At 40.1% G+C, this 23,275-nt stretch overlaps 1 protein-coding gene across 1 annotated transcript in view; it reads right to left on the bottom strand.

The window, feature by feature from the left end:
• Positions 1-19,583, bottom strand: part of ABCB7 (ATP binding cassette subfamily B member 7) — a 60,357-nt gene extending 40,774 nt beyond the window's left edge. The window contains exons 1-4 of the mRNA XM_088129284.1: positions 19,427-19,583; positions 10,542-10,619; positions 6,391-6,477; positions 163-282 (exon numbers count right to left, since the gene is read on the bottom strand). Coding sequence (XP_087985410.1) covers positions 163-282; positions 6,391-6,477; positions 10,542-10,619; positions 19,427-19,549 — 408 coding nt within the window. The 5' untranslated portion in view covers positions 19,550-19,583. The remainder of the gene's footprint in view (positions 1-162; positions 283-6,390; positions 6,478-10,541; positions 10,620-19,426) is intronic.
• Positions 19,584-23,275: the final 3,692 nt, after the last annotated feature.

A 23,275-nucleotide genomic window follows, 5' to 3' on the forward strand; every position in this document is an offset into this window, starting at 1 on the left:
TTCAAGACAGAGATGGAGGCATTTAATGGATCTTCAAAAAGGTTTTGTGAGAACGATCCCAACTGAAATACTTTACATCAGCTTCTCTTTCACCTTGCGTTTTTTTTTGGGGGGGGGGCAAAAGCATTGCCACCGATTTCAACTTGGTATTAAAGTTCTTACCTTTGCACCTGCTAAAAATCCTAGCGATATGGCAACTCTGGCACGAAGATCAGGCCGGTCTTTGGGCCAGACATACGAAAGCATTGCTTTGAGGATCCTTCCACCATCTATTTCTTTCAACTGTGGAGAGAAAATGTTGTAAATGGAAAGGATGATCTGACCAAATTTCCAAATAACATTGGTCCCAGAATCCCAATCCAAGAGATGTGAGATATTTTCAGCTAGCAACAGGTGGATGAGAAAGTTTTTCCTTCTTCAGATGTAAAATCAGCACCGATGGACACAAAGTAATATCACACTTAAGATTAAGAAAATTGTTCTAGGTGATTTAATTGCATGTAAAATGTCACTTCTTTTGAACTAAATGGCTATGAAGTTGAGCAATTGTGCATTATGAGGCTGCTAAACACTCAAGTACAGAACTACAGCTTCCTTCGTAAAAAGATTGCCCTGTCCTGTCCTGTATTATTAATTCTTTCTTTAGAGCTTACAGACACCTTTTTTGTCATTTTATGAGTCTTTCTAGTCAGTCCAATAAAGTAAAAATATAGGGATGATTTTATTCAAGCATAAAACCTCCTATTCCAAAGCTATTGCCACTCATTGTAAAACTGTTTATCATTTCAGATCCTCAATTGATGTTCTCACATTACAAAATTATAAATAGTATCTACAGCAGCAACCTGTAAAAAAAAATGCAGATATAACAAAAGCAGGATTGCAAACTTGATTTAAGGATCAAGCTGCCCCCTCCCCTCCATGCACACAGGGCTGGTGAAGAGGAATTCTAATTCAAAATTCCAGAAACTAACAAGGATTCTGAGTTCCAAAAGTTAGTTTTGGAACATTCAAGGTTTGGGTGAGCCAGGACTATAGGCAGAAATTAAATGCAAAATTAGGGTATGTGAAGCCAAGAGAAGCTTTGAGGAGGTGGAAGCAGGTGGGAACCCTTCATGCTTCAGTCCTGTTCCCTTAATCAATGTTAACAGCCAGCCAGCATTTGAGCCAGACTAGCTACAAGGGAACAATCAAACATAGGAAGTCCAGATGTATCTTTGGACAGTATTATGTAGAAGTCTCTAACCCTTTTGGGCCAGAAAGCTCATCTGGAATTTTAAGAACATGTTATGGGACACTCTATAAAGTGGTTGCCATGGTGGACATAGCCAATCACAAACCACACATTTAGCAGAAGGCAAGCAAACACTGGTCTATAGCCACCAACCATTTTATTTTCCAAGAACCCCTTAGGAGTCTATGTGGGCCCCAGAGGCATTGTTGGAAATAGTTAGCAGTGTGCTCGATTCCCATTCATTTTTCTTCAAATAAAAGATTCTAAAAAGTTTAAATTAAGCAGGGCAGGGAGCTTGGAAGGTATCAAGAAACATGTCAACAGGTGCACGGCAGCTCCTGGGGACTACGTGTGGGGTATAATGCCTGCACCAACTCTAACCCTAGCTAAAATTATCATTAGAAAGCTTCTAGACTACAGATTAAAAGCAACAATGTCACCAAGATGCAGTACCAGCTATTACTATTTCTGGAAAGTGCTTCTCATATATATCTCATTTTAATTGAAAGATACATTTAATTGAAAGATACATTTATACATACACACACACAAATGTAAAAACAAACCTTTGTTTTTAATATTTCAAATTTTCAATCAAAAGAGAAATGGGCTCCTGTAATTTTATGAAGAACAAATGGTAGGCCCAGATGGAGAAAAGTAAAAAAAAACCCAGATTCTGTTTCTGTGATTGTATTCTCTCACACATTGTTCTATCCACAGAAACAAGAAAAAATTAAGGTATACTTAAGGTTGTTGACAATGTTTGACAATTCAGTATTTGAGAATAGGACCGATCATTTATTTTTATATCTCTAATATCCTTGGAGGATGCTTATTTACAAGTGTACATTTACAATTTACACACCTCAGGTATTTCTGCTTACCCAAGGATTGGGGAAATGTAGTAAAAGGGACATAAATCTTTACTTTTAGCAAGAAAATGGAATAGATATTTGAGATCTATTCATGATATGAAACAATAATTGTTGCCCCAATTAATATAGATGCTAACTATTTGAAAAAACAAATATGATGTGATGAGTTAAAAAGAATAAACTGAATCTGACATTGGTTAAAATGCAAATCCAGATAATAGAAATGGATTGCAATAAACAAAAATGAAAAGATGGGTTATCAACAATAATTTGCAAAATATGTAGCAAAGATGCACATGAAACTAAATCAGAATACCAAAACAGACATGACTGAAAACACAACAGTGTTAACAAAAATGTAAAAGTGACACACAGATGTATTAAAAGTGGCTTTGATATTTAAAAAAACTGATTGGTATTATCTTTCCTCTACCTTTAAGATTATTAAGAACATTTATCTAGATGATAATGATATATAGTTCTAGTTATCAAAGATCAAAGATCAATCAAAATAAATCTAAGGCCACTAAAAAAAAAAAATTAATGGCTTTATCCATGTCAGGGCATATTAAATGTTATATGGCTAGCCCAAAATTCCTGCAATTAAACTTTTTAAGTAATGAAAGAATGTTTTTGGTCTTGAATGTACCATTTGTACATGTCACAAAGCAAGCAAGTTCAGGACAGTGTTTTTTTTTTTGTTTTGAACTGGAAGAGTTCAAATAAACCAATGCAATTTCCTACTTATGAAACTGTCTAAATTTATAACTTATGTACATTTAGCTGTCAGACTTCCCTCCTCACAGGACTGGAACTAGTTAATCCAAGGAATAAGAATCCAAGACTTCTGATCCCCTGCATTTATTGGAAAGAAGGTAAAGGTTGCAGAACAAGAATTCTAGCAAGTTCCCTGCATTCAAACGAGACACCTGCATACAGGCAATTAGGATGGCAGGATTCTTGTCCATTTCCTCTCTCAATTCCCTAGGAAGGCTGGATGCTTGTCTCCATGAAGGTGGGGCACCCTGCACCTCTTCACTGTTTTGCAACAGGGATTTCAGTCAGTACAAGATGAAACTCTCACACAAACTGGTCTGACTGGCAACAGTGGGTTTATTTCCACAAGGATGCACAGTTTATGCTGTATGTGCAACATCAAATGACAGCTTTCAAATATCCTTCATTCATGTGCAAAAAGCCACAGAGAGCGACTCCAGGTCTTTTTTTTTAGGAGAATGACATGGCAAGAAAGGCCAGACAGGCTCCAATTTGCCAGAGAATATGCAGCCACTGAAATCTTGCTTTTCCCCATTTTTTCATCAGAATTCATATTGTGGTCTCTGTTATCAGCAAGGAAAAATCCAGCAGGGAACTGCATTACATTAGGCAAGATCAGCGCCAGGGAAGATGAATCTAGATCCAGCTGGTTACAAGGCCTGCTTCCAACTCACCCCTTAGTTGTTGTATTTCTAAATGAATCTCCCCTTTTGTTTCTCCAATGTCCTTCCCTTGTGGGTCTTCCCTGTAAGTTTGAAAGTATGGCCCTATGCTCGCTTTCATTTAATGCCACTTGCTAGGACGTACTGAATTCTAAAAGGATATAACCCATTTGGAAAGACAGTATCGGTTTAACAAATGGGGCAAATGCTCATCACCAGCATAAGCTTGCTGATTTAGGGCCAGAGGTAAAGCTACCTCATGCTGGCTTAAAGCTTCACAGAATAAGGGAATTGGAAAAGGCTGATGCTTCAGTAAACACGTCCTGTTGTCATAATGATGTTGCGCAATATTGCACTGAGATTCGGATGATTAAGACAGTTCATAATAGGGGGCATCTCTATAGGTCTTATGCATTCTATCCTTTGTATCCAACCTCATAAAAAACATGACTACATTGAAACCAATCAGGATCTGTGACACTGCATCCCACCATTACTTGTCACAGTGAATTTCTCTTAAAAGATCAGCAAGTCCCAGTCTCCTGTCTTTATGGACCTTCAGCTGGTGTCCATGGCTGCATGTCAGACTAAGTACATTTCTTTCTGAACCCATCTCACATGGGTAGACGCCATGCTTCCTTTTTGTTCAACAAATCAGAACTTAAAACAATGATTTGTCATTGTCTTATTAAGGCAGCTTGCTGCTTCATATCATACGCAAGCCATAGTTTATTGCCAACTTCTTGTCCTCTTAGAGTTTGCCTACCAAGAAACTATGGACAGAGGCACAAGCGTTGAAAAGTGAACCCTTAAGGAGGCAGTATTCTTCCATATACTTTGCCAGTATTATATTTTCCAGTCTAACATGCCTGACAACAGGACTAAACCCCTTGCACCTACCTGAACACATGCAGTTCATTTGAAATGCAGAGGCACAGTGCAAGAAAAGGATATTAATGAAGACTAGCAAGTGAACATAAAAACCATGGAATTTCTTTCCACCCAATGCCGGTCTTTTTAAGAGTACTTGTGTTCAATCAAGGAAAGGGAGAACATAATAGCTAAGACATGTGCTAGTTCCTTGTTACTATGTGCTCTCTCTGGAAATACTGAAAGAGGGGGCACAATCCGATACCAACAGTATTGCACAAAAGTTTGGAGTACAATGCCAGGTCTTGGCAAGTTAATTTACTGCTGTCTCCCATGAGGCACTTGGTGGGGAGAGGAACGGCATTCAGATTGCTCCGCACAATGGAAGGAGAATAAATTAATAGAGATATATCACGTTCCTGTCCAAAAACTGAAACAATAACAGTACGTGTCAATTTTTGTATTTTTAATATAATCGGAAGCAACTTTCATAAGATCATTTAAAAATTTATTGCAATTATAGTTTGCCAGATGAATCACAGATGCCAAGATTATTAGCCCAACAGATACCATTTTATTAGAAATAGAACTTTGACTCTTATAAAGGCAGAGCATCTTTTTCTTTTGCAACGCCTTAATTAAAGGTATCCTAGTGTGCTCCTTGAGTATAAACAAATCCCATAGTCTTGGGGATGTTACAACTTTGACGGGACCCAATTTTATTCAAAATGAAAAACTTGTAGGTTTCAATAATTCTCCACAGTACAGACACTGAGTGACATTTGGCCAACTTTCTTCCATCTCTGAGTCAGCAGAAGTAGGAAGATCTCCTATGTAAAGGGAGTCCTGTCATCTTCCCAGCTCCACAGGAAGAAGGAGGCTGGTGTGTGCTCATAGTCTTGGGAGACCATACAGTGCAAAACCTAACACTGTCCCTTGCATCAACCTATGGGCAGTAGTGGACACTGTTATCTGGAGGCAGAGTGCTGGCTTGGGACACTTATAAGCCAGAGCATCAATCCAGTTCTCCCCAATCATTATTTCCCGCAAAAGGTAAATAGGAGCTCGGACGCTTATAGGATGGGGTTGGGGATTGAAGTCTATCCTTCTTTGCCCTGATCTACCTCCTGTTTCTTAAACTTACAGAAAATGCCTTACTGCAAACATTTCATTCAGAAGAGCACAAGAAGTTAGATGTGGCAGGAAAGCAGAGAACAATGAATATTAAACTGAAATTTATATCAGAACTGGAGTTAAAGTAGCAAAGTCTAAAGCCTGAGAAGTGGTCACTGATATATTTAATTAAAAATAGCTTGATATTGCCTTTCAGGGTGTTTTTCAAATGACAACCATGAAATAATAACAATCTAAAAAGCACAATTGACTAAAGCAGCCGAATAGGATATGACCTTCCTTTTTCATCTTCATTTCCCTACCCACCCACTGTGCTCTAAGTCACCACTGCCATTACAGAAGAATCCTATGTTTCTTATATATTAATTTTCACTCCTTGTCAGCTACCCTGGAGGCCTGTTGTCAGAAAGATACGAACATTTTAAATAAACAAAACAGACGCTGTCCCCTGCTAAGACATAATCAAGGAGGAGAGTGGAGGAGAAGAGGCATGAATGGGTAATGGAAAAGTCAGCCCTCTCAGTGATTTTCACACTGGTCAAAGCCATCAAAAAGCTTTAAATTGACACCTTTCTCCCTAGGATGCAGACATTTCCAATCACAGACAGATAAGCTGGTGGCTTCTTTCTTATGTCAAACTAATTTTCTAAAGTATTTATGCAAATAAGGATTTACTTCCAACCAACCTGGTTCAGAGAACCCAAGGCAAATTTGGACGAATTGACAGAAGAATCCCCCGCTCCTTCCTCAGCAGCAAATAAGCAAGTAACCGTGTAGACATTTGTTTCTTGTGTGCCACTATATAGAAAAACCAATATGTACTAAGGACAATATTTACCGCTTCCTTCGGATCTGAATGGAGGCCTCCCCCTGCATGTCCATGCCAACAGGTTCTTTTGTCTATCTGAGACCACCCTTGCAGATTCTGGGAGAAGAACACAGCAAAGAAGGATGTCAACCATTATACAGTCACAGTAAAACCCATTACAATCCTCTCCTAATTGAGTTTTGCTAAAGGCAAAACCATTTTTAGTTTTGGTAAAGGCTGAGGATGGACTGGTGAATAAAAGTTCAGGGAAATTACAGGAAACTGTGTCAGTAGAGTACAGAAGAAGCTCACTTACAACTGTTTTATACCCAAATTATTTATCTCAGAAAACCTTTTAAAAACTGCATAAAGCCTGGTTGGAGACTGTTCCGCGTAGTAAATACCCGGGTGTGTATATTCATAGAGAGGCTTAGAAACCAAATGCTACAACAATATCTAGTTTGAATTAGTGTAATTAAAGACATAATAAAAAAGTTAAAATATTTAAATACACTATGACTCAAATTCAGAAATGTTCTTTTCCTCAACAAGAGCAGAATTCCTCCAGAAGGTAAGAAATGCCTTGGACCTTATATGGGGAACGCTGGACTAGAACTTCTAGTCAACTGTGACAAAAACCTTGCTTCCTACCTTCTTGCAAATATCTTCATGTCAGAGCATGATGAATACTAGGCAGAGTCCAGTCCATGGGCTGCAAATAGCAGCAGAACCCACATGAAGCTGTTGTATGCATTTCTGCATGTGTGTGTGTGAACCAGATCTAAAGTGAGTCTTGGGTGAAAGAGCTTTTAAAGAGATATAGCAGAGTGCAGGTACCGGGTGATTAAACTGGCAGGTTTTTTGGGGAAAATGGAGTCAGTTGCAGCTTCTTGGCTCTTGCCATCTCTCACCTCACTCCCCATGGTTGTGTAATTGTCACACAGTTTACCACCTGAAGTCAAATGAACTAACAACAGATGATTTTCTTTATTTTTACCCAGAGCTCTTCTATTTTCAAGTAAAAAGAGAATGATGTATTCAGAATGTCATTTCGGAAAGTGCGTCTAGGCTTTAAAGAAAATGCTTGATATCTCTATTATAGCAGAATACCAAGAGCAATTTGGCAAACAACATAACATCATAAAGCACTTACAAAGAACTTAAAAAATGCTTGCAAGTACCATAAAGTGTGAGAAAGGATTAGTTCACAACCATTCTTCACAGAAAACATGGCTTTTTCTGTTTTGAAGAAGGGGAGCCAGGAAGTTACATAGAAAGAAGAAATATAAAAGAAAATAGTGTAATACTCTATTAATAAGCATTTGACCAGAAATCACAAATTACATGACATATTGTATGCATTATACATGGGTCAAGTTAGTGCTGTTGGTGTATTTTAAATATTTACTTGCCATTTACTTCTTAAATTTATATACCACCATAGTCTCCAAGGACTGTCAGCAACTAACAACATAATAAAAACCAAATAATATAATTAAAATGTCCACAGTAAAAAAATGAATGGAACAACAAACAAACAACACAGACCCCTAGCAATACCCAAGGGCTCTCCAGAAGACTCACATTATTAAAAACTACGCATATGTTTTGATATAAGAGGATTTTCCCAGCATTTTGTTAACAAGTTTTTTTTTGAAATGCAGTATATAAAATAAAATTAGGCATGGTAACCCCTTAGACTTCTATATTAAAAATAGGAAATATTAAACAGATTAAATTATGCTATAATTCTTTTAAAACTAAATAACAACAACAATATATTAAATTTATATCCACCCAAATCCCAACCTGTTCCTTATTGTCCTCAATCTGTTCAAAACTTCGTTTATAAGAACAGCTAGCCAGGATTATATTCACTTCCTTGACTTGAGATTTCCTCAAGTTGGAATATAAACTGATTTTGCCCAATTTTCTGTAACTTTTCGCCCTGTAGGACAGGCTTTTCTGAAAGATGCAATGGGAGGAAAGGTACAGGGAATTCTCTTTGTGCTACCGCAATTCTTTTTAAAAAGTCTCCTACACAGTTTAATTTGATTACTGTTAAGAGCAATGAGATAGGTACACTTAAAAAAAAAATGGTTTTTTTTATTGGCCGCTACAGCCCACACCTCCTGAGTTAATGCCCTGTATTTGGACCTCCCAGCTCTACAGGCAGAATATATATGTACCTTGTTTTGCATATCATGCTAGTCTAGGCTACAGCAAAGTGTGGTTCATTGTGTTGTGGGATCCAGCCTTTACCTTTATATGGTATGTGAGCAAACATTGTTAAATCAAAATAGGAATTATTCATTTGGGCAAAGCCTATTACATGAACACCGTCATTCTGTCTTGTTCACCTCAGAGTTAAGCATGCTGCGTGAATGTAGTGCATATGAGCGTTTGATCGGGAGCATCAGGAGGCTGCCAGTCTCTTTCGAGCAATCTCTGCTATGCAGGCTACTACTTTTACAAGGTTCCAGCTTCCCTTCCTATTCCTGAATGCTCTTTGGGTGCTTTCTACTTCTCCCAAAGTGGCTTCTTTCTTCCTGAAACTCAGCAGCAGATCAAAAGATCAATCAGATTACATAGATTCATTCCAGTTGAGATGTTTAAGAAACAAAATTAAAAATAAAGGAAGGAAAATTAAGCATTTGTACACTGGATCCACAACTAGGGGTATATTTGTGAATGCAGTGGAAAATTGTGCTTATTCCTTCCTGGTCTGAGAGCGTGAGCGTATAGGCACTCATTTGTTACTTTTAAGTGTGCAAGTTGCACATGACCAAAAGCAAGGAGGGAGGAACACAGTTGTGTAGTTTATTAAGGAAGATGAAGGAGCAGTTCTTTCTTTCCAAAGATAGAGGCGCTGCAGCTGATCTCTGGGAGATATGTCAACACCTTTTAAACCACGCTTCCCATTTCAGGCTGAAGAAGAAAATACTCAGCAGGCTGACTCGCTCCTTATTTTCAACACTTATGGTGTATCTGAGCTTTATTGTTTCCTAGAATGGAACTTTACGATAAAGAATGCTGACAAATGGTTATCCCTTAAAAACTGCAAGTGAAACAAACATTCGCAGCCAGATTTCATGGATGGCTTATTTCTTAAGCTTAGGTGCTTCTGAACACATCTCTGCCCAGCCCTGCTAATCACTGGGAAAATAGGAGGCTTATTTGAACGCTACCCATGGCTCATGAGATGCCGTTAATGAGGCTCTCTGCCCATTGTGCTGCCACTATTTTGGGCCTTGTTCTAAGGGATACACTCTGGGGTTTGGTAAACATCGACTGGTGCCCTGCCCATTTCGGGTGCATGGAAATGAGGCAGGGAGGCAGTCACTTGTGTTCAATTCCTAAAATGGGAAAAGCAGGAAGCCTGTTTTCTAAGCCCTTCTCCTGGACAGGGAAAGGCATGCCATGCGTGCTCAGAGATACTTCTACAAGCCAGGGTTCTGGTTGGTGAGTACAAATAATGATTTGCCACAAAGCCTGGATAAATCATCAGAGCCTGTTGAGCTCTGATAAAGGTCTGCACCTGAGCCTGGCTTTGGAAACCAGAACTGCGGTTAGTTCAAAATAAAAGCCTAGACCAGGGTTCCTCAACCTCAGCAACTTCAGGATGGGTGAACTTCAACTCCCATGAATGGCTGGCTGGGGAATTCTGGGAGTTGAAGTCCATCCATCTTAAAGTTGCTGAGGTTGAGGTACCCTGGCCTAGACTACTGACCCAAACTAGCAGAAACTCATTTCTGGAGGCTGCAATAAGTCCTGTGGATTCTGACATTTCTAAGAACAAGTGGAAAGCTTGTTGGCTTGGGATCAGTGCACCTGGCAACTCCCCACTCCACATATTTGGGTTATTCTCACAGACTTTTCCTTCAGCTGCTTGTCCTCAGAAGTGGGACCTGTACTAGGAACAAACTCTTTGTAGTTGCCCAACACTTGTTTTTATTCTTACAATAGCATGCACTTCCTTGGGACTTTACAAAAACAGTTCCCTGCCTAAGAAGAAATTTTTGCTTTTTTTACCTGAGCTCTCTGGAGCTACAAAGCAAAGTTATAAAGATTAAGAAAAGAGCAGGGTGTAAACTAGAGCCAAGCTTGGAGGTGGAGTGTCTGCAATTCTTTCTCTCTAGCAGGATTACAGGAAAGAAAAAGAAAATGTTGCTCCATACTACCTTTGCAGCATCTAATAGTTGCCTTGAATAGCATTTCCCTGAACTCTGCCATGTGGGTCGATTTAAAATTGGTAGAACCTGAAAAGAAGAAAAGCAAGGCTGTAATAATTAAAAGCACAATGCCCACAACTGGAAATTCTCCAGCCATTTCACAGAGACACATCCAATACAATGAAAGAGCATTTGCTTCTGAAAAGTAACAAAAGAAAATATGAAAACTGATGTGGAACATGTGTAAAATAATAGCATCAACTATTTAAAGCACTAAATGGCAATTTTCTGTATGTTCCCATAATATTTCTACTCACTCATATTCTTCTGAAAGCCACAAGACTTTCAAACTTAATATTCTTTTCTAAGTTGTCAAATGAATTAAACTTAGAGATAATTCTAATTTTTCAGTACATTTATACTATACTCTTATATAAGCTCAGATGCCTGAGTTCCAATTCTCAGTTAGATCTTTTGATTTAAAAATCAGAGTATTTCCTTCAAGGTGATGCCATTATGCTGTGGTAAAAGATTCCTAATCAGTTAAAAAAAAAAAAAAAGATAAACTGTCCACAGAAACTATGCAAAATAGAATGCGAGTCCCTTCATAATCAGAGCTGGAAAAATACCAAACATTTCAAGACTAAAAATCTGGCCATAAGCATAACTGGTTCTTCCAAACTGGCAATATTTTCAAGCTCTGTATTGTCTGCTAAATATTACTTATCTCCTCTGATCCTCTCATATATCACTTCCAAAGTGTCTTTTTTTACTCTGAAGAAACCCACACTATTTTATCTTGTACTCTAAGAGAAGATTAAAAAAAAATTACAAAGTAGGAAGTTGCACAATAAGTATGTAAGGGGATTTTCAGTTTTGAAACCTAAGCAAGACTAACACTACTCTTCCCTTTGTTCCCACTTGGCTCCTCTCTTGCCTTTAAATACATACATACATACATACATACATACATACATACATACATACATACATAAATGGGAAGACCAGCATATAAGCTTCAACCATCATCTTTATTTACTAGGAGGCTCTTGGATCCCACAGAGGCATTCTTGGAAAATAAAAGGGATGGATATTTCTGCAGCATAGCAAATCACACCTCTATCTTGTTAACAGTCAACAAAGCTAACTGGAGGCTTGTTAAAACTACCTTTCTGGCTGCTTTAGAGAACCCTGGCTCACCTACATTATTTACAGCTGCCATTCAATAACTTTTACAGGAAAGGTATGGCATGGAACTCATTCTGTTATCCATTAACACCCATAATTTCACATGGAAGAAATGTCAGTTGTTCAGCATGGACTGCTGAACATACCATAATTGGCTGGATTCACATAGCATGTTAAGTCATAAACCCTGGTTTATAAAACATGTTTGGTTTCATACAATACTTTAAAACTACATCAGACAAATCACATTAGTGTAGTGCAAAATGTGAATCCAGTCAGTGATTGCTACAGAAAAGTGTTTAAAAGCGGTGAGATTGTACATGAGTCATTTGAATATATAAGAATAATTGATCAAATATGTTAAAGCTCTATATAATCTTGGCTTCAAGTCTTTCAAAACATCAAATATTACATCTTTATAGTCATCTAGGAATTTGCTCATTGTACTTAAATTTAACCCCCTGAATTGTGGGTTTGTGTTTTGTCCATTATTTGACTTTATTATAACAAACAACAGAGCTCAGTCCAAATTATTTAAGCATGTAGATAACACCCATAAACAATGATACTGCCAACCATAATGAGAGAGCAAACATGCACATACAAATTGATATGTTTTATACCTTATCTCATTCTGCATCTGTAATATTAATGCAATTTTCACATCTTTTATTTATTATAGAATGTATAGCCTGCTATATTCATATAACCCTAGATAATTCTATGCATTAAGATTAATTTGATCTTTGCAAAATTAAATAGGATTTTATTAATGTGCGAGGATTGTATTACACAAATGCAGAAAGTGATACTCCTTTTCAGTTCACTACTTATTATGTTACTGGTTCAAATAACATCCTGCCTGAGAAGCAAGGCCACTGAGCTCAAAACAGCTTATTACAAGCCTGCAGACTAATTAGTTAAACTTTCATTTTTCTGAACAACTTTTCCAAGGCTACCAATTACTTGCTTTAACAATGATTTGTATGAGAGCCAGAATCCATGGTACATTAATATGCTCTCTTTTTAAAGATTATTTAAAAATTTTTTAATACAATGCCACCATGCTTCAGAGCACAGTACCAATCTCTAGCAGCAGCTTTATTTACAGCAATGCTTTGGGCTCTGCAAGGCTTCTACTTGGACAACAGAAAGCATCTTGGAAAGTTAGCTGACCCAGCAGGGATGAGTCATTTCTGAAGACTAGGGACTGCATTTAGCAGGAGCGGTGGAGGCTGGCCTGACAGCCATGAATTGGTTGGGGCTGCATCAGCTGGTCCTTATTTTTTACTAATTGTGATGTGCTATTTTTAAACTACAGTTTTCAGTTATGTTACATCTCAAAAAAGTAGAAAACTGTAGCTTCAGAATTTGGCATTCAGAGGAGACACACAGAGCAACCATGTCTGGAAGCAATTATTGAACCTTATCTGGAATATTCAGGTACCTCTGAGTGGAATGTATGCACAAATGAGCAATAATTTCATTTCATTTTTGCTAAATACAGTATCTAATTTAGCATGAGCTATGGAGTCCTTGGGGTTCTCTGAGCTTGGTTGTTTTCTTGCAAATGTTTTGTTACCCAGCTAGGTAACATCTTCAGTAACAGTTACCTAGCCAGGTAATAAAACGTTTGCAAGAAAACAATCAAGCTCAGAGAACCCCAAGGACTCCCCAGTTCAATCCTGAGCTACACGTATTCACTTCAATTTAGCATGATTACAAATCCTGGTTTGGAAGAACCATGTATGAATTCAACACATACTCCCAGACATTTCTGTGTATCTCCCATAAAGTAATGATGCTATTCTGATACCATATATATTCAAGTTCTCCTATTTGGCAGGTTCAATATTGGCATATTTATCACAAGTTCTAACAGACCAAAGAATACTGAATACTACAGAACCCCCAACCAATTACAATTACAGAGACCCTTTAAATTCTTGCTTTAAAAAAGGAGGGGAAGGGAGAGACTCATGGATCTATTATTTTCCATCATATTCAGTGCTGAATTGCCTCCATTTGTATACCATCTGGCTGAAGTGGACTGGTGGTGTCTAAACTCTTTGGACATTATTTTGTAACCATTTTCAGCCTGGTGAGCATCAACAACTGTTCTTTGGATGTCCTCAGAAATGTCCTTTGTTTGAGCCATGACACTCTTCCACATACCTGTGTTGTGAAGATCAGACTTTGATAGTGAATACCCAGAATTCTGTTCTTTAAATAAGGTAGGACCTCCCACACTCGCATCTGATTATCATCCCATTGACTGAAACACCTGACTCTAATTTCCCCTTCAAATAAACTGATCATCCTAGAAGTTCACATACTTTTGCTACACACAAATATGTAGCTTTGGATCATTTTCCTCAATAAATAAATGAACAGATATAATGTTTTTGATTCATTTGTTTAATTGGGTTCTCTTTATCTAGTTTTAGGACTTGAGTGAAGAACAGATCATGTTTTAGGACATATTTATGCAGAAATATTGAAAATTCAAAAAGATTCACAAACTTTTAAGCACCATTGTATACAAGAGGACCTTCTTATTAGCAAAAGCATTATGTACGCTTCCTTGCATTGCACAAAATAAAGGCAGAATATAATAACTATCAATTAAGAAGCTTTTTCAAACCAAAAGATTATTAAGTGCCAGAAACACTGAGGACAGCTGAAATAGTAGCTTATACCCACAGAGATATAACAAAGTTTTTTAGATTACCATCAACCCTAGCCAGTATAGGCAATGATTAGGAATTACACAGGAATGATCCAAAACTTCTGGAAGGCACTCCATTACTAACTGCTGATTTATTCGAAAAACTGTTGCATTGGACAGAGGGTGGGGGAAGAGGGACATTATTGAAAAAATGGCAAGAAAATAACAGAAAATGTCAAGCAGCGCTACAAGAGCATGTAATGGCATGCTGACCAGCTCATGAATGCCAGTGAAAATCATCAGGTTTCTAAGAAGCATTTTCAAAATACTGTTTATATCAAGAATACTCAAAGTGCAATTGGCTATTCCAGATCTGTAAATAGGCAATCACTATACTAGACAGACATTACCTCAAGGAGAAAGGCATGGCTATTTTGAAGAAACAAGCCTTCGAGATAGGCTGGGTCAGGAGACACTATGGGGAATTCTACTTTATTGTTGCAGGTACAATAACAGAATCTTGAAATCCTGTCCAAGTTTGCCCCATCTTATACCAAAGAAAATCAAGATGGGTTTATTTTGAGTTTCTTATGCTTGCTTCAGTCTCTGGACTGTGTAATCTTTTCTCCAAGTTCTTCCTTGGCCAGCTCTACATTCCTTTACAAACAGGCATGCTAATTATCCTATGATGGTTAATGATATACATGAGAAGTTTGGCTACCAAAAAAAATTAAGGAATAGCAGCGTTTGCAGGCTTTTTAAATAAACTATTCATTTTCTTCTACAGATCAACCAACAGCAACTATGCATCTAACACTTTCTTACAAGGAGAACATTACCAAGACCAATACACTTCAAAAGAGAAAGCTTCTTAAGAATGAAGAAATTAGTTTTAAAAAGAAGTTTAAAAGAAAAACCACCAGAACTTTCCCTGTACAGTACACTTAGTTCTGAAAAATCCCAACAGCAGAAACAGAGCTGGAACATATATTGCAATGAGGTAAAGTACCAAGTCCAAGAGGTCACCAACACTGTCAGCGAACAGCGTCGACAACATTATTGGGAGGGACGGGATTTTTTTTCTTCTTCCAGAAAATGACTAATCTTAATGAAACAAAAACAGAACTAAGGTGGATAAAGAAATTATAGAGAAGCCAATTTAATTATTTGCCTCTGCCAGTAGCAGAGAAAACGTAGGGTAGAAGCAATATTTTTAAGAAGAATGTCTGAAAATTGAGGCAAATGCAACTGGTGGCAAGATAGCTTCAAAACCTGAAAACAAATTATTCAGTCCAGATGGTATCTACCCCAGTTTAAATTTTCAAATATGAAATTGCTGATTATCCAACAAAAATATGTAACTTTTAAGGCGCCAGGCTAGAAAGCAGGAGACTCTGAGTTCTAGTCCTGCCTTAGGCACGAAAGCTGGCTGGGTGACTTTGGGCCAGTCCCTCTCTCTCAGCCCAACTCACCTCACAGGGTTGTTGTTATGTGGAAAATAGGAGGAGGAAGGCGTATTAGGTATGTTCGCTGCCTTGAGTTATTTATAAAAATAATAAAGGTAGAATTTAGAAAATATATAATTTTTCCTCCAAAGACAGCTTCTGTATCTAAAGACGGCAAAGAGAGTCACATTTCTAAAATATTTATTTTATTAATAAAATATTTATGTATTTATTAAATGTATATACTCTTGGCAGTTCCAACAACGCTATCTTATTACTTATTTGTTAAATTACTATCTTGTTTTTTTCATAGCATACCCAGTATTCCTTCCCCAATTTTATCCCGCAGCCCTAGCCTTGTAAGATAGGCCAGTCTGACAACGTTTGGCCAAAGTCCCTTATGGAGCTTCCATGGCTGAGGATAGATTTGTACCTTGATTTCCATGGCCAAAATCTAATACATTAACCACTACACTATATTGTAATTATATACTGTATATGATGAATACTCTGCTTAAGTTTCTGGAAAGTGTTATTAAAAATAAAATTATAAATCAATACAAATAAAATCATTAAACCAACAGAAGGAGAAATCTTGAAGAAGTATCAACATGGTTTCTGCAAGGTTAAGTTGTGTCTTGCTAATCTTTTAAAGTTCTTTGACAGCGCAACAATTAAGCAGATGGGATTGAAGATGTTAGTGAGGACTTTTGTGTATGTGAACTTTTAAAGAACTTTTAATAGAGTTCAAAGGAAACTTCAGAACTAAAGAAACTCAAAAGACACAAAAGAGGATTTGTCATTCTAATACAAATGATAGTAAACCCAGAGTCACTTTTTAATGAGATGCGTGGTGACAAATTTGATATATAAATAAATAAACAAATAGGATTTCATTGATCTGGAATGAAAACTGTAGTAAGCTGGCCAACCTATTTGATTATATAAAATTACTCAGACTAGTTAAAACAAAACAAAAGTAAACAAAAAGATAGTAACGAGTAGCTCTAGTAGATAGGAAAAAACGGCAACTTGTCTTCTTTCACGTTTTTTTAAAAATGCTTTTGGGTCAGTCTTGACGCCTGGAGGCTACATGGACAAGCCCATGTAGTTTGCTTGGCAATTTTTGGAAATGCCTTCTTCCTAGGACTGAGAAAGAAGACAGTCCCAGCTAGCTTTGTGGGTTTTGTGCCTCAGGCAGGACTAGAACTCACCATGACCCGTTTCTAGTTCAGTGTCTTTAACCACTACACCAAACTGGCTCTCCATGTTTACATACATTTTAAAAATTATTTTGGAAGAAAATTTGAATCAACTTTGAAATCATTCCTATAAACAATTCATATTCTAAAAGAAGTGAAATGTTTTACAAGACACAGTCTGCACAAGGCAGAATATATTCAAGTTAGTTATATGGTCAAAAAGGGTCACATCACCCTGGGCACAGAGAGAACTACTCCTGTCTGTGCTCCTGCACTCTGAAGATGCCGGTCACAGGTGCTGGCGAAACGTTAGGAAACAAAGCTTCCAGAACACGGCCACACAGCCCGGAAGACCCACACCAGCCATCTTAGTTATATGGTGTTGTTGTGGGGTTTGGTTGGTTTTATTTATTCTGCTTTGGATCATTTTCCTCAATAAATAAATGAACAGGTATAACGTTTTTGCATCATTTGTTTAATAAGTTTCTCTTTATCTGGTTTTAGGACTTGTATGGCAAACAGGTCATGTTTTAGGACATATTTATGCAGAAATATTGAAAATTCAAAAGGGCTCACAAATTTTTAAGTATTGCTGTGCCATCATGGTTCAGTCCACACATTAAGCTAAGTCAAAATGTGATATGTTTAATTTTGACTAAGCATATTGTATGAATCTACCCATTTGATTTATTCAGTGATCAAGGTGAGAAAACTGTCCCACCCTAGCAAAAGCAACCTCTTCAGGGGCTCTGAGTACCAGTTGGAATACCAGTTGCTGAGCTGCATAGAGAGGAATACTGTGCTTTCGTGTTATGACTTGAGAGGCATGGCAAAGATAAGATAGGTCCTTGATCTGATTCTGCAAGCTTCTTATGCAAAATTAACTTGTTCTGGGAGCTGTATGATTAGCTTAAGATCTTCCAAGAAAAACATTGCTTTTAAAAACTTCTTAACTCCAGCCTTAAATGTGCAGATGTCAACTCGGTTATCAAAGACTATGAAGGCTCAGTAGCGTGACCCTCTTCCCTTACTATCATCAAAACTACAAAACTGCACAACAGAACAGTTCTTTGTAGTAAAACTTTCTCTCCACGCTCAGGAAGGCTTTTTACCTTCCTAAAAGATAACTTTTTTTTTTTGTCAGACTGGCCTAAGCAATTTAAAAACATTAATTCTATTCATTGCTCTGGCAATGTTAATCCATAGCTTAATGAAAGCAAATAAAAGAATCTGCATTAGAACTCTTCTTTTAGTATTTAAAATCTAGCCCCAATATTATCAATTGAAAAACATTGCCATTTTCACCTTTGTTCCACTTACCCAATACAATAATTCAGAGAAAACAGTTGGAGCTGAAGAAAAAGATCTGAAGATAAGCACAATATGACCAATACAGACTTCCAAGTTGGTTATAAAACCACCAACCACATCCTTATGGAATCTTTAATCCATTTTTAAATTTCGCAATGTATTTCTCAAAAGAAGCAGTATCCTCAAAGAGAAAGGCAACTTAACTCAATCTTCACACATTTAACACCAATACAAGAAACCTAACATTCATTAACTATCTCCTAAAGAAAACTTTCCCACAGCATCTGAAAGACAAATCACTTTCTAAATCACATTCAGTTACCACCACGCAATATGGCCAGAGCAGGAAGTTTCTTTCTTTAATCACTAGGAGGTGGGTACAGGCACTCAAGAATTATACCCATTCACAATCAACACTCCTGCTTTGCTGACGGGCATTCCTCAAGCAGAGGGAATGCTCTGCCCTCCGTGCCAAGGCAGTCTCGAGAAGGGCACTTTGTTCCCACGCGAGAGGTCTGCAACCAAGCGCCGAAGCGCAAAATGCTCCCGGGCAAACTCCAACCGCATTTTAGGATACTCCATCCCTCTCTTCCCATTGCTACCCTCTTTCAGCCAGGCATCACTTCATACCGATCAGCCACGCTCGGACCTCAATGAACTATTAAAAGGGGGGGGGGAGTCACCCTAAAAGCATTTTTTTAAAAAATTCCTCTGGCTTCTTAGAAACCGTGGAGTCCTCGGTGCTCTCTGAGCTTGGTGTTTGCTTGCAGACGTTTCGTTATCCGACGAAGTAACATCACCACCCCGCCCGAAAGCGGCAGCCAGAGCGCTGGGGGGGAGGGGCGGGACACCCCTGGGACTCCCGGGATACTCAGCAAACTCACTTTACGCCGCCAGGCCAGCACCGCCCCCCCCCCCGGGTCTAAGCAGCTTCAGCAAGAGCGGCCCCGCTGAGGCGGCCTGGCCCCGGGGGGCCTTTTGTCCCTTTTGTCCCCTCGGGGGGCTCCCGCTCTCTCCCCGGCCCCGCCAGGAGGCGCCCCCGCCCGCCTTCTCGCCGGCACTCGAGCCCCGCGGGCCTACCTGGGAAGCCTCGGGGGGCGGCCGGCCCCGCCACCGCAAGGAAACGCGAAGCAGCCTGGCCCGATGCGCGGTGGCCGCCGCGCCGTCGCTCGAGAGGCTCGGCAGAGCCCTCAGCAGCGCCATGTTGGGGGAAGAAAGGATGACGGGACGGTGGAGGACCGGAAGGGGCGCCCGGCGCCGGAAGTGAGCCCGGGCGGAGGGGGAGAGAGAGAGAGAGAGAGAGACTCCCTCTCCGTCCCTCTCCCCGCCCCGGCTCACTTCCGCCTCCCCCTCCCTACGAACTTCCGCCAGGGTTGGGGGCTCGGGGAGTTTGTCAGCACGCGCGGAGGCTGCCCGGCCCGGTTTCCCGGGGGCTTTGCGTGGCTAAAGTGGAGGGCGGGGCCCGGGGGCGCCTGGTCCTCCTCCTGGAGCGGCGCTCCTTCTTCTCCCGCCTGCCGAAGGCTCTGGGCCCCGGCGAGCGCCATGCCCGGTCGGGGGCGCCCGCTGGCTTGGGCTTCCCGCGCACCGTCTCTGGCTTTGCTGCCCCGCCAGGCGGAAGCCGCGTTTACGGCCCAGGAAGGAGCCGGTAGGAAATAATTCTAGCGGCCCGTCCGCTTCCGCGGGGCTCGGAGCGGCCCTCATGCCGCTGGTCCCTCCTGGGCGTTTCTGCCGGCGCGCCGAGGGATGGACCTGCCGCACCTCACGGAAGAAGTCGGCGACAAGAAGTCGGCGGTTCGCTTCTTGCAGGGCCACGGGGTCCTGCACGCGTCGCGTCGCGTCGGTGCGCGGAAGGCCACGACACGATCCTGACGTTGTCGGACACGCGAGACCGCTGGAGGTGCCACGTGCGTTGCTGCCGGCGGGAAATTCCCTTGAAGAGCGGCACGTGGCTGGAGCGCACCCACCTGCCCTACCGCACCGTGGTGCTGTTCGTGTACTGCTGGTCGAAGGAGCTTACCAGCATCGCTTTCTGCCAGTCAGAGCTGGGCATGAAGTCCAAGAAGACAATAGTCGGCTGGAACCACTACATGCGCGAGATTTGCGCGCAGTCGCTCCTCAGTAGCCACGTTGCCATCGGCGGGCCCAACTGCACAGTCGAGATCGACGAGAGCCTGCTCGTCCGGCGAAAATGCAACGCCGGAAGGCTCTGTAAGGACCAGTGGATCGTTGGGGGTGTCCGTCGCGAGACGGGGCACTGCTTCATATATGCTGTTGACAATCGGTCTGCATCAACGCTGGCAAATGTAATTGCATCCTCTGTTTTACCTGGCTCTACCATTGTAACAGACTCTGGGCGTGGTCAGATGAATGTGGAAAGCATTCCTGACATGAACTACCGCCATCTAACTGTCCATCGTCAGGAAGATTTTGGGAATCCCGCATCCGTCACACAAACACACACAGTGGAAGGTATGTGGAATCTCGCCAAAATGAAGTGCAAAGAACGCTGGGGTGTGGTTGACAATTACCTCTGCGAATTTATATACCGACGCCGTAATCACAACAAGGATATCTTCAAATGCATTCTACATGATATATCTCTGCAATATTCATGTAACTGAGCCATTGATTGCTAAAAATTTGCAAAACCTGCCTGTGAATTTATCTTCTGTCCCAAAAAAACCCTTTTAGACATGAGATGTCATCACTAGTGGCAGGCAAAAAAGGAACAAGAGCCTTGGAGTCACCAAAAATAGAAAGTTATACTGGGAATCCACAGTAATGAATTACCAGAATCAATCGGCTGTTCCCTGAATTAGTCATACTTGCAATAGACTCCTTGAGATAAATGGATATAAACTAATAGCACAGTTTTAAAATTAAGAACTATAAACTATTAGTGTGAAACAACTTAAATAAATTGCTGATTCTATTGATCTGTTACCTGAAGGCATTTTTTATTCTTAAAATTAAACGTACAAGGCTGCAGTCTTATGCACATCAATTTACGGATAAGGCTTAAGAGTTTTTTTTCCCCCCATGTAAATATCAGGAATTTTGGGTGGAGGAAATAGCAAAATGAACCCCTGGTTTGGGGTTCTGAAGACTGGAGTAAATTAAAGACTGGAGTAAACCTGGCTCTGCCACTTGGCCTGGGGTGGGGAGGGAAGACATCAAATGTGGGGATGGCTAGCCCCTTAGAGGCCTGTTGTCTTCAGCCCCGGAATTCATCATTTTCTTGGACTCTCTCTTTTGGTAATGTTTTGTATAAATTTTTATGTCTTATGTATTTATATATATTTATTGTTTTAATGGTTTGTGTGAGCCACCCAGAGTCCCCCATTGGGGGGAGATGGGCGGGGATAAATTTAATAAATAAATTCAGTGATGAAAATCTTTTCTTACAATCATAGCTCCATGCTCATTCATCCCAGGAAAGCTGAATCTTTTGCTCATTGTTTTTGGCTGCTGTGCACATTTAAAAGTAGAAGAGCTGGAATAGGAAACGGGCAGAGAGGAAGAAATTGAAGTACAAGTAGTCCTCGCTTAACAACCCTAACTGGGATTGGAATTTCCGTCACGAAGGGATGTGGTTGTTAGGTGAAACATCACATGACTGCACCATTTACTAACAGCACTTTCAGTAGTTCCGTTTGCAATCATTAGGCCAGCAATGTGCCGTCGTTAGGCAAGGACCTCATGCTTCTGCCCTCCTATGCTCGCCTCCACTTCAACTCCCCCACCTGCCTCCATCCCCCACATCTCTGCCCTTTTGGCTGCCCTGCACTCCACCACCCCTGCCACCCCCAGCTGACTCATGCTGTTTTCTTCAGCTGCTGATGAGTTGTGCCCAACCTGGTCCTTTGCGAGGCAGTTGCTAGCCTCACAAAGCCTCATTGCATGCAGTCAGCAGCTGCCTCGCAAAGGACCAGGCTGGGCATGCCTTGTTAGCAGCGGAAGAAGACGATGAAGGTCAACTGGGCATGGCAGGAGTGGCAGAGTACAGAGGTGTGGGGCAGAGTGGGCAGCAGAGGCAGCGCAGTGCAGGGCATCCAAAAGGGCAAAGATGGGGGAAATAGGGTTGAACCACACCCTGCAGTCATAAATGCGGGCAGTCTGCCAAGCACCTAAATTTTGATCACGTGACCGTGGGGCTGCTACAACAGCTGTAACTTTGAGGACCGGACATAAGTACCATTTGTCCAGTGCTGTCATAACTTCTAATGGTCACTGAACAGGTTGTTAAGTGAGGACTATCTATAGTTTTTTCTGAAGTCAAATTCAAACTGTCTTTATTCAATATATGTATACTCAGATGGAGGAATGGCAATTCTGATCATGTATGCAAGTTGTGGAGTCATTTCTTCACTTCCTATGCAGTTCAGAATACTATATTAGCTATATGGCTCATAGTATAAAATAAAATTGAACATGATGGAATTGTCTCTATTGTTCTAAAGTACAAGACAATCCCTAAGGAGTAATCTAACACATGTTGGCATTGTTTCAATCACTCTGTTAAGGTTCTTCGCTTTATAAGTTGATTGCAGCACCAATCTAATCAGACAATAACCTGAAAAGGGGGGCGAATCTAGAAGATCTGGACCAATTAGCATCATTTGTTTTATATATTACTTTGTACATAAAAATTAATTGGACTTTATTTACTTTGATTCTAATATCAAGTTCCTTAACCTGTTTGTCTTGCATAAGCGTTATTTCAATTACTAAGTAAAAAACTCAAGTTTGTTCTCTTATAGCTCTTTTAAAAAAGTTATTTTTTGGGAGGCAATTTATAATCTCACAATTCAGCTAAATTTTCAAAAGTTTAAGATATTTAAGAATAAAACAAACATTAAGTGGAAACTATATTTGAAATCAGAAAACAATGAAGTTAATGTAAATGTAGGAATGGAAAGAGAAAAAAGT

This window comes from Python bivittatus, unplaced genomic scaffold, assembly GCF_059951505.1.
Source record: "Python bivittatus isolate LINGU-HERP-01145 unplaced genomic scaffold, Pbiv_v1 ctg000790_np1212, whole genome shotgun sequence".
Classification (NCBI taxonomy): domain Eukaryota; kingdom Metazoa; phylum Chordata; class Lepidosauria; order Squamata; family Pythonidae; genus Python; species Python bivittatus.